The 12,003-nt window shown below is 46.9% G+C and overlaps 1 protein-coding gene across 2 annotated transcripts in view; it reads left to right on the top strand.

Annotated features, from left to right (window-relative positions):
* The window catches only part of SV2C (synaptic vesicle glycoprotein 2C), a 121,577-nt gene that overhangs the window by 50,818 nt on the left and 58,756 nt on the right, over positions 1-12,003 (top strand). For both annotated transcript variants that reach the window (XM_054714297.1, XM_008161943.3), the window contains exon 3: positions 1,573-1,724. In XM_054714297.1, the coding sequence (XP_054570272.1) occupies positions 1,573-1,724 (152 nt within the window). The remainder of the gene's footprint in view (positions 1-1,572; positions 1,725-12,003) is intronic.

Raw genomic sequence — 12,003 nt, 5'->3', positions numbered from 1 at the left:
GCTGCTATATTAATTTTGTAGCCCACAGATGGAAAAATATTGGCCTAAGTGGTCTGCCCATACCCAGCAGTACCCAACTCCCACATCACTGTAAGCAGGGCACACCCATGAAATGGTGCCATATTTTGACCTACCCGTTGAGGCAGAATGACATTACAAATCCTGCAGTCTCCTACAGATATGGCCTTTCCCACCTTGCATTTGCTAAGCTCACTACCAATACTTGTTGATCATACCAAAGGCTCTAAAGAAATCAGTTATTGCCAAATGGATAAACACATATTTTACTCCTTTGACATCAAATTTGCATAAAATGTCAATAGCAATTTACCTTACAAAAATCTGAACAAATTTTTAAAATTATATCACTAGGTTTTGTCTCTATGACTTGCACACATTGTTCACATCTTTAAAAAATATTTAAGAATTCACATATTGTTTGGAATGATAGAAAGTAATGTTTTCTCATAATACCTTGCTTCCTGAGACAATGGTTATTAAAATTTGGGGGTCAAGACCTATTTGAAATTCTGAGAGATCTATGGCTTATCTCCCTGGACTGAACAAAATTGCTACTCAGTAAACCCACATTAGAGAACCCTTACCCTGAGTAGAAGTCACCGATCATATCTTCTCTCCAGAACTCAGCCAGCATCTCTGGTGATTACCCTGACTGGAAAGAAGCATCATACCTCATTCTGTTGGTATCCAAACCAGTAGCTCCTTAGCTGATTCTCCCAGGGCCCCTTGCACATGTACTCATTCAGCAATGAATCGATTGGATTAGACCAGAATCATTCTAGGAAACAACCCTGTTTATCAACACATCATCTGGTTGGGGGCGGCTGCTGTAGGGTAGCAGTGAGTCAGTATAGATGGAGATAGCCTCCCAGAAGAGTTTGAAGCTGTTTCCAAAGTCATCACGTCATGGGTGGGACATATCATTCTCTCTCTCTCTCTCTCTCTCTCTCTCTCTCTCTCTCTCTCTCTCTCTTTCTCTCTCTCTCTCTCTCTTTCTGTTTTTTGGCTTAAAGAACAGACATTGATTTTCTCACAGTTCTGAAGGCTGGACGCTGAGATCAGGGTGCCAGCATTGTTGGTTTCTGGAGAACTCTCTCTTCCTGGATGGTGGGCAGCTGCCATCTCACTGAGTGCTCACATGACCTCTTCTTTGTGTGTTCTCCCAGAAAGAGCTCATCATACTATCTCTTTTTAATGCATTTATTAAATTGTTCACTAGATTGTACCAAATATTGTAATTTCCTGACAAATACGTAGAACATTCATATATGTAGAACATTGGAATCTTAAACTGAGATCTGTAAACCACGAGTAGGACACCACTGCCACCTTTTGGTAACCTGGCTTAATTGCAGGTTCAAGGCTTTAGAGAGAGAAAACTCTATTACACAGAACTTATAATAGTAAAGTAATGAAGTAATAGAAAGTATACATTCTCTGATATGCTGGAATAGAGAGCCTGCGTTGTGAGAGCTTGCTTTGGTTCTGCCCTTTGTATCTCACGTGACGGTTCAGGCCCTGACTTCCCGTATTCTCCTTATCTCTTGGCAGGATTGGAGGAACCATGCCCATCGTGTTCTCCTACTTTGCAGAAGTGCTGGCCCGAGAGAAGCGGGGCGAGCATCTGAGCTGGCTCTGCATGTTCTGGATGATCGGCGGCATCTACGCCTCTGCCATGGCCTGGGCCATCATCCCGCACTACGGTAAGAGGCTGGCCTCTCACCAGCCAATGGTTTTAAATCGGCCTCCATTCCCATTCCTTTTCTCTCTTCTACCTGCTGGTTTGAGAACAGTACTGTTATCATCATGTTTTTCCCTGTTATAATGTCTAAGCTTTTCCCCCATACAGAGATCTGTGCAAGGTAAGACTGTGCCAATGGTTGTTTAGGGATATGATTGCATTTTGCTATGTGCTATCAACTCTGGGGTCCCTGCCCATGTGGATGGGAGAGGATGCACAGAGCATAATCAGCATATAAAGCACCATGAGGTTTGGGGACTGTCATATACACCAGGCACACACAAGTGCCTTTATTGATCCCCTCTCAGCCCCCGTCAGCCCCACCTCTTCTGGCAGCTCCGAACTGGGATGGCAGCAGGAAGGATCCCGTCTTGTCGTGGGCTGTCAATTTGCAGAACCTAAGAGGTGACTTGACCATCCTTGCTCTGCAGATCCCCTCCTCAGTTCCTCCTACGTGCTTACTGCTCCTGCCATCTCAGCAGACTTAAAGGTTTCATGTTTCAGAGCAGAACTCCCCTACTCATAGGCCACAAGCTCCCAAACAGCGCAATTCAGAGAGAAGTTAACAGAATCCAGGAACCAAATTTAATCTCTAAGGAAAGGGATGAGGAGATGTTCTGTGTGTGTGTGTGTGTGTGTGTGTGTGTGTGTGTGTGTGTGTACGTACAAACAGGCTCAAGATTGCAAAATATAAATACTGTATAAATTATAACCACATGTGACTCAAAGACTCATTCTTTGTCCTGTTTAAAATCTAATCAATCTGAAATTAGATTTCAAAAATCCACTCTTTTACTCATTTTTCTATTTTCCTGCCTTCTTTTAGAACAGAGGAATTTTTCATTATAAAGCATAGTTCTGTTAGGGAACAACCTTAAGTGAATCCAACTTCTTGTAAACATCAAAGACAAGACAGACTTTAGTATTCCAAGGCAGTGTCATTTGTTTTACTACACTGAGTTACAAAATTCTTATTGTTCCACTCTTTCTTTTAATAAAATGTTGCATGCAAACCGAAATTGTATTTTGCAAGAAGAACAATACATAAGGAATTGGGTACTTGGCCCGAAGAGAACTTGTCTTTGCCAAACATTTGAGTGTGGGGTGCCAAGCTCCAAGGGATGGGCTCATCCTTTTAAGACTGTTCACTTCCGGGCCAGAGATGCCCTCCTACAGGCAGTTCCCCACATCCATCATCAGGCTCATCTTCTGCCACCACGTGAGGAATTAAAGGCATTTCTCCTCATTCATCTGGAACCTTCCTTCGTAGAGCTGCATCTGACTCCCACCCCACTGTGTGGGCTGTTGCAAATGGAAAAGCCACTTCACTGTCATGTAAGGAATTGCACCTGTGTACAGGAGCCGAAGAGGAGGTGCAGAGCCTGGGCAGAGTCCAGCTGTACCAGCATTGCTCCCAGAGCCACCGCTAGTCCGTGTGCAGCCTTTGTGCAAATTAAAATAAGGTGCATCGCTCAGGTGCACACAGTTGCAGTCCCACAGGGCACCCCCTGGCAGCCGCAGTCCTTCTGAGCCAGCCTTGTCCTGTGTCTCGGCCTCTGATGACAGACAGCACAGCTTCTTGACTGTGGCCACACGTTCTCCAGAGAAGCTTGGCTCCTGGGTTTATTGATGTCCTCTTCCTCATCCTGTCTTCCCATCACATCTCAGAATTTCTCCTGCTGGCCTTCCTGAACTCAGAGCTCAGACTGGCTTCTGCATATTTCCACCAGGCCGGGGTGTGGTTGCTCTAGTTTTTGTTTTGTTTTTTTCACTAGGCCTTCATTCCTCAGGCTCCTGCCTTTTACATATCCCTGCCCAGGAACTGTAGGGGGCTCCAGATTTCATCTCTGGCCTTGCCAATTGTCAATCAGTGGCTGACCCACAAATATTTAGCATGTTCTCCACTTTTCTTTTTCTCAAGTACATACAAGGTATTTTTGTTTATAGCAAATAGGGCCGCTTCATCCATATATAACTGGAAAAAGGGGAGCTTTTGGATCATAATGCATGAAAAGTTATAAAAACAATCACAGTACAACAAAATTAAATGTATCCGAGGCTGCCATTCATTTCTATGTTGAAGGAACCTTGAAAAATAATGACCTGGTGAAGAAATCAGTAATAGTATTGGAGGTTTTGTATGGCCAGAAGTGTGGCAAAAACAGCAAATTATTACAATCAATACAGTATGCATATTAGAATCAACAGAGATTTCTTAAATGCCCATGCTGATTTCATTGTTAATACTCTTCCAACTTGAAGAGTTTTAATTTTTTTCAAAATAAAAGAGGTTAAGTTTAAAAATCCTGTGCGGAGGCCTCTGGGATGTTCTGTAACTTGATGGGGAGAGGGGGTTGGAGTTTCAGAGGTATTCATTTATAAAATCTCATTAAGGTGGGTGCTTAGATTTGTGTACATCACTGCATGGATGTTACACTTTTTCATGAATACATTTTTTTAGTGGTGAAGCTAAGATTTTTTTCTCTGAATATGAGAAAAAATTTCAGAGAGAGGAAGGGAGAGGGGGAAAGAGATAGAAACATCAATGATAAGAAAGAATCATCGATGGGCTGCCTCCTGCGCGTCCCTTACTGGGGATGAAGCCAGCAACCTAGGCATGTGCCCTGTCTGGGAATCTAGACGTGACCTCCTGGTTCATAGGTCAACACTCAACCACTGAGCACACCGGCTGGGCTGCTTTTATTCCTTTTCATTAAAAATTTTTAAATTACATTTGACATTCAATATTATATTAGCCTCAGGTTTACACATAGTGGTTAGACATTAACGTAAGTTATAAAGTGATCCCCACACAAGTCTAGTACCCACCTGGCACCATACAGAGTTATTACAATATCACTGACTACATTCCCTGTGCTGTACTTTACATCCCCGTGACTATTCTATAGCTACCAATTTGTATTTCTTAATCCCTTCACCTTTGTCACCCAGTCCTCCCTCCCCGTCTCCCATCTGGCAATCCCTCTCCCCTCAGTTTGTTCTGTATATCTATGAATTTGTTTCTGTTTTTTAAATAAAAACTTTTATTTTTTATTTTTTTAATTACTTTATTGATTAAGGTATCACATATTTGTCATCACCCCCCCCATTCCCATCCCAAACCCCACACACACACACATGCCCCCATCCCCCTGTTGTCCGTGATCACTGGTTAGGCTCATATGCAAGCACACAAGTCCTTTGGTTGATCTATCTTCCTTGTCCCCACCCTCCCCTACCTTCCCTCTGAGGTCTGACAGTCTGATCAATGCTGTTCTTGTTCTTCAGTCTGTGTTGTTCATCTTTTCCTCTAGATGAGTGAGCTCATGTGATACTAGGAATACACTTACAGGAACCGAAAATGAGACAAGCAATAATGGTTATGCTGAGAGGCAAATGAATCAGTCTATAGTGAGTTTCTTTCTGGGCCAACAGTTCTTTTGAGTCCCGATTTCTATGTCCAACAGTTGTTTATATGTACATAACAGCAATGATATTTCAGTTCTGGATGGTGGACAAATGGTGGTAATGCAGGTCCGACCCTCTCTGGTTTGGTCCTGGGTAAATAAAAACTTTTAGATAAATGTTTACCACTTCCGCCACCCCCTGAAAACACCCATGCTACCTACCGAGTTTCTGATCAACTGAATCAGATTCTCTGGGCTGGGGACGGTGGTGGTTCTTCCGTGCAGCCTGGTTTGAGATTCTTCAGCTCCCTGCCTCTCCCAGCGGGTGATCGGCGAAGTCCCAGGTCTTCATCACATACATCAGGGAGGCTGTGCATGGGAGCAGAGAGGAGAGCAGCCTGGCCTGCAGGCTCGCCCTGTGTTGTTGATTTCATTCAGGCTAAAGGGTGTTCCCACTCAGCAGGTTTGAAGTCATGCTTTAAAAGTAACTTTGACATTCAAATAGCTCTTCTTTCCCGTGAGACATCTTTTTACTTTACCTAAAATAGGCAAGGGGTTAACACTCCATCTGCTTGCCACGCAGCCTCTGAAAGCATGCAAGGCTTTCCATTTCCCTCTGAAATTCTGCAGTGTGTAAATGATGCCTCAGCCCATAGAAACAAGAGCAGGCAGGTCCTGCCCCCCATCCTCTCCACTCGGGGGACCTCTGAGCGCCATCACCTGTAGAGGGCATTGAGCTCTCGCCCAGCAAAGGAAGTATTCGGCGCATAATAATATGACCCAGAGTCAGGTCCCCGCCCCTCTCACATCGGATTAGGATTTGCTCTTGAGGGGAGAAATCAATAATTGGCATCCCCATGGCAAGTATTTCAAATGACAAACGACGCACGTGGTCATGAGGGAAGGATGCGCTCTTCCATGCTTCTGGGTGTTGCCTTCTGCATTTGTGGCCAAATGGTCAGCGCAAAAAGCCTGAACCAAGACTTGAATTCTGGCTCCAGACAAGCATCTGATGCAAAGCAGACCTTGAGTTGATCACTAACGATGCCGACAGGAAGTCTGGAAGGATCCTTCTGAAGTCAGACACAACAGCAGAAAGGGAGGCGAGCTGAGGCGTGGGCTGTGCCAGGAGTGCCTGAAGGACCATGGCGTCCACCTGGCCTGTGGAGGCCGAGTTTCTGAACCAGCATCGGATAACGATGGTGCTCTATCTTCATGTCACCACTCTTGGGGCTGAAGTTTCCCTGGAGACGGATGGCCACCAAGACCTGAAGGTTCCCAACATAAAACTACCTCGCCTGCTCTGACAAGACCTTAGGAGGGAGAGTGCTTGGATGTCATCATGCTGCATCCCTGTGAGCAGCTTCACCCATTCAGGGGCCCCTGGGCTGTTTCTCCCCCGGTGGCAAAGTGTGCGCCCCAAAACGCAAGGGAGGGCAGAAGAACAGCCAACCCAGAAGAAGCACCTTTGCCTAAGGAGTCAGGTGCCTGCAACAGCTGAGGCCAGGTGTTTAGAATATGGATCCTCGTGACCCCATAGCTATTCTCAAGCCCATGACGTCTGACCCACAGTGGGGATCGACCAGCGATTCAAAAAAGAGCAAGCACTGTGTTCGAGAACAGACAGCTGTATATAAAGACTAGAGGCCCAGAGCACAAAATTTGTGCACGGAGGGGGGGGGGGGGTGTCCCTCAGCCCAGCCTGCACCCTCTCCAATCTGGGACCCCTCAAGGGATGTCCTGGTGGGATTGGGCCTAAACGGGCAGTCGGACATCCCTCTCACAATCCAGGACTGCTGGCTCCCAACTGCTCACCTGCCTGCCTTCCTGATTGCCCCTAACCTCTTCTGCCTGCCAGCCTGATCACCCCCTAACCACTCCCCTGACAGCCTGATTGATGCCTAACTGCTCCCCTGACAGCCTCTTTGCCCCTAACTGCTCTCCTCTGCAGGCCTGGGTCCCCCCCAACTGCTCTTCCCTGCAGGCCAGGTCACCCCCAACTTCCCTCCTCTGCCAGCCTGGTCACCCCTAACTACCCTCCCCTGCAGGCTTGATTGCCCACAACTGCCCTCCCTTGCAGGCCTGGTCTCTCCCAACTGCTCTCCCCTGCTGGCCATCTTGTGGTGGCCATCTTGTGTCCACATGGGGGCACTCATCTTTGACCACATGGGGGCAGCCATCTTGTGTGTTGGAGTGATGGTCAATCTGCATATTACTCTTTTATTAAATAGGATAGAGGCCTGGTGCATGGGTGGGGGCCAGCTGGTTTGCCCCGAAGGGTGTCCCGGATCAGGGTGGGGGTTCCCTTAGGGCATGGGGCGGCCTGGGCAAGGGGCCTGTGGTGGTTTGCAGGCTGGCTATGCCCCCTGGTGACCCAAGCGGAGGCCCTGGTATCTGGGATTTATTTATCTTCTACAATTGAAACTGTGTAGCCTTAAGTGGAGGCCAAGGCAGGCCAGGGCTGTAGAAGCTTGGCTTCCTCCATCGCCAGGGGCAACCCTAGCCTCCTGCTCTCACCAGCTCTGTGGCTGCCACCATTTTTGTTGGGATTTACTTATCTTCTATAATTGAAACTTTGTAGCCTGGAGTGGAGGCCTGGGCCAACCAGGGTGTGCGGAAAGCTTGGCTTCTTCCATCACCAGGGAAACCCAAGCCTCCCTCCTGCTCTCTCTGTAGCCGCAGCCATCTTGGTTGGGTTAATTTGCATACTCGCTCCTGATTGGCTGGTGGGCGTGGCTGGTGGGTGTAACGGAGTGATGGTTAATTTGCATATTACCCTTTTATTAGTATAGATTGTCCTGCAGCCTTGTCCCCTCCCCCACGTCCCCTGGTGATCAGGACCTCAGCATTTACTGGAAGTCCCAGAGCCTTAAGGGGAAAATGGGACAGGGCACTGAATCACAGGCTTCTTCCCTCCCTGGCTGAGAGCTTGCATCCAGGCCCAGGCTTTGGCATTGCTGCCTATGGCAGTGCTGCCCATTCCATTAAACCCTCTGTTGTCATTTTCTCTTTTAAATTTGTGTGTGAATCAGATGAGGTCTTGTCCTCTGCTGGGATGCGTGACAGTGTGCAGCACGGACATTCCATTAGCTAAGTGGGAAGGTTCTCAGTTCAGCAGGAAATGCCTCAGCTCTTAAAGCCCACAGCTGATCAAGCATGCAACCGAAGTACATGCCCTTGACCAGAAATCGAACCTGGAGTAGCCCCAGGGCCTCCATCTGGCCCGCCCTTCACTGCAGACCTCACAGGGCTAAGCTGGGGGCATCCACAGAGCCAGATCCAACCCAGCCCTCCTTCCAGCCACAGTGAGATGTCTGGGCTTAAAAATACACATATTCCCGAGGTTGTCTAATGACTAAGATGTCTTTGCTTCCTTTAGTTACAAGATGTGCGAAGCTAATACATTTCTGCTCCCTAATGGTGACATTGGGGTGCAGGGAGGAGGGGGAGTCGAATAGCTGTCTGGCTAAAGAAAGAAGCAGGGAAGGCTTGTGTGTGTTCACAGGAAGGCCTGTGGCCAGGGAAAGACCAGGCAGTGAGAGCTGGTCTTGAGTCGCATGGCAGCCCCTCTGCTTCTGGGTGTGTGAGCTTTGTCAAGCTTTTTGGCCGCCCCCGGCCCCATTTCCTAGTCAGCACTGTGGTGGGGATTAATGATCATGTCAGGACACCCAGTGCATAATTAATGCTCATAGTTATTATTGCTGTAGGTTCATGTCTACGTCAGATACCCAGACTCTGTCAGCAAAGCCCCGTGTGAGCGTAGAGCTCTAGGAAAGAAGGAAAATGAGCTGAAATGCCTAAAATGTGCCAACCTTGCCTGGAGGGTGGGAAGAGCAGAGTAGTCAGAGGAAAGTCAAAGTAGGATAAAAGTTAGGATAACCGACAGAATCAGGGAAAAGATAATATTGTAAGACCCTGATTACCTGGAACCCAATGACTCAGAGTCTCTCATTCATTTATTTGTTGGATGAATTGATATTTAAAGAGCACATCCTATATAAAGACCTATTTTAAAGGCCATAGTGCCACTCTCCCAGGTAGAAAGAAGGAGAACCTGACACCCTAACCCATTGGCGTGTATCACCAGCCAACCCTGCAGGCTTCCTGGACAGCACCAGCAGAACCAGGCTCTGTGTTAGCAGCAAGGTGTTCTGAATTCTGGGCACAGGCAGTTGGCAGAGTGGTTAACGGCCTGGGCTTAGAGGGAACACAGGCCTGGATTCCAGGCCAGCCCTGCCATTGTTTAGCTTTGTCACCTTTAGGACAGTTACTTGGGCTCTCTGGTCCTCCGTTTTCTCATCTATAAAATGGGCATAATACAGGGTTGCTGTATTAAAGGACTGTGTACCAGAAGTTATAACTTAGCACACAGTGCCTGACACAAATATTCATTACATGTATTTTCTTTTCACAAATGGGGCTGAAGTGGAGGTGAGGTGAGGAGGAAGAAACTGGAATATTAAAAAGACTTTACTCACCACTGGCCGGTTTTGCTCAGTGGTCAGAGCATCAGCCCACAGACTGAAGGGTTTCGGGTTTGATTCCCGGTCAAGGGCACGTACCTCGGTTGCAGGCTGGATCCCTGGCCCTGGTCAGGGAACATGCGAGAGGCAACCAATCGATGTGTCTCTCTCACATCAGTGTTTCTCTCTCTTTCCCCCTTTTCCTTCTCCTCCACTTGCTCTAAAACAATCAATAGGAAAAATGTCCTCAGGTAAGGATAAAAAAAAAAGAAAAAAAGACTTGACTCACTTTTCCTAATCATGTTTTCTCAACTGTTCGCTTATCATTTGAAGGTTGTAGAGATGGATAAAAAGGGAAAGGTAACAGAACTTGTAAGGCATGCCAAAGTAGTCTGCACACACTGCAGGGTGACAGACAGAGCCTAAAATGAGAGCTGGGGTCCACTCACCAGCTCGGCAGGTGCCCTGCCACCCAGCTTTGCCATATTTTACTGAATTTCACAGCCCTGAACATTTTGGCGTTCAAGTGCCTCCATAAGACACCGTAAGAGGAGTCAATTTGGTACATCAGTGTATACCAGTGTGATTTCTTAATTTGTCCATTTTAGGATAAATCTGATCTTTCATTTCAACAGAATGACCCTTGGGCTCAGATTTCCTTCACTTTCTGACTCAGTTTTCCCCATGCAGCAATAAGATACATCAACCACACAAAAACAGTAATGATAAGGTCTTTAAGGGCTTAACAAACGTACATGGGGTCAGAAAGGCATTAGCATGGTATACGTATATGGCCATTTCTTTCTGCAGTTATGTTGCATTGTTCATGGTTCCCAGAAGCAAGTGTTTTGGAGGTCTCTCATTCTTAAACACAGCCCGCAATCCCACCCCTGGCTCTCCTGGCTCTCTCCTCATCCCCAGTGCGTCCCCTGCGGGAAGTGTTTACCCGCTAAGGTACAGATAGCTCCCCCTTCCCAAAGGACATGCCTACTTCTCCTTGAGGGACAGCGAGTTCTACACAGTTCTGGGAAGTGCTTGCCAACGTTCTCTCACTGACCTTTGAGGTTTGAGTAGTGAACTCAGAGGAGCTGCCTCCTCTATTGTGCACTAATCCAGTTACCATAGGCCTTAGGGCTTAGCTCCTCCAGGCAAGCTCCCCAGAAAAGGAAGGGGTGCTGGTCTTTGTTGAGAGCCTTCTATCTTTCAGACATTGTCCCAGGCACATTACCTTAGGCACGTGATCGTAAAGTGGAGATATGGGCTTTAAAGACATGGCAGGCTTCCTGCTCAGTGTTGATGTGAAGGAACCGTAGGATCCCGTGCTGCTAACTCTGCTGGGCCACACTGCAGAGCTGGGTCAGTGATCCATCGCCCTCAGGTGGCCAGGGGCAGCCTACAGGCCTCCTTGCAGAACAGTGCTGTTAAATGCAGAAAATGTAATCAACAGGATTATAAACTAAACCAACTCTTTCAAAACATAGTTGTCTAAGTGTATTAGCATATTAAGTAACAACACCTAGTAACAACAACATCTATGGTAATCTAGTAGCTAGCATAATTTTAAAGTAGAAATGAGAAATTAACAAACTTTCTAAAAAATTCTAGGAAACCACTAGACTCTCCGTTTTTCCCAGAATCCCACATTCCATTTTTTCACCATCTGTATGACCCGATATAAAATATAAAATAAATTAACAAGCACAAATAGGATATGAAATTGTTTGCTGTAACATAAAAGAAGCCTGGGTAGAGGCAGCCCAGCGCTTTGCCAAGGTGTCCTCTCATGCCCTTCTTGTGTTCTTTGCACACCTCTGCCTTATTTTGGGAGCAGAATTTTTAGAATTTTCTTTACAGCATCGATGAAAAGTAAACTCTAAGCCATTTCTGGAAACTTTGAAGCCAGAGATCAGGCTTAGTAATCTTTATAGCCCCCACAGTGCCAAACACAGGTCCTGAGCCAGAGGAGCCCACAATGAGTGTGTTGTTGAGCTGAGTCACGAGCCGTGTGACAAATGACCTGCCAGGGCTGTGAGACCCCTCCACACGTCTGATCCCCGTTCTAATGAGTTTTGTTAAAGAAGCCTGTGCCGTGCGGCCATTTTTTCCTTTGTGAGTCAGCAGTTTTAGGAATGAGTTCCTGTCCCGATGACGGGTGTGGCTGATGGAGTTCGGAGCGAGGAACTGTAGTCCCATCACATTGCACTTGGCTCAAACCTCCGTAGGAGCTGCTACTTAGAAGAGCAGAATTGGAAGTAGCTTGTCCACTGCCCGAGATGTTGCCTTTGCTAAAGGTTATTGTGATCGAAAGTGGTTCTCAAGCTTCTGGGTTGTTTTTCTTTCTTTCTTTTTCTCTCGCCTTTTCTTTGCCTGG

The sequence above is a fragment of the Eptesicus fuscus genome, chromosome 4, assembly GCF_027574615.1.
Source record: "Eptesicus fuscus isolate TK198812 chromosome 4, DD_ASM_mEF_20220401, whole genome shotgun sequence".
Classification (NCBI taxonomy): Eukaryota; Metazoa; Chordata; class Mammalia; order Chiroptera; family Vespertilionidae; genus Eptesicus; species Eptesicus fuscus.
This window is presented reverse-complemented; position numbering and strand designations above follow the sequence as displayed.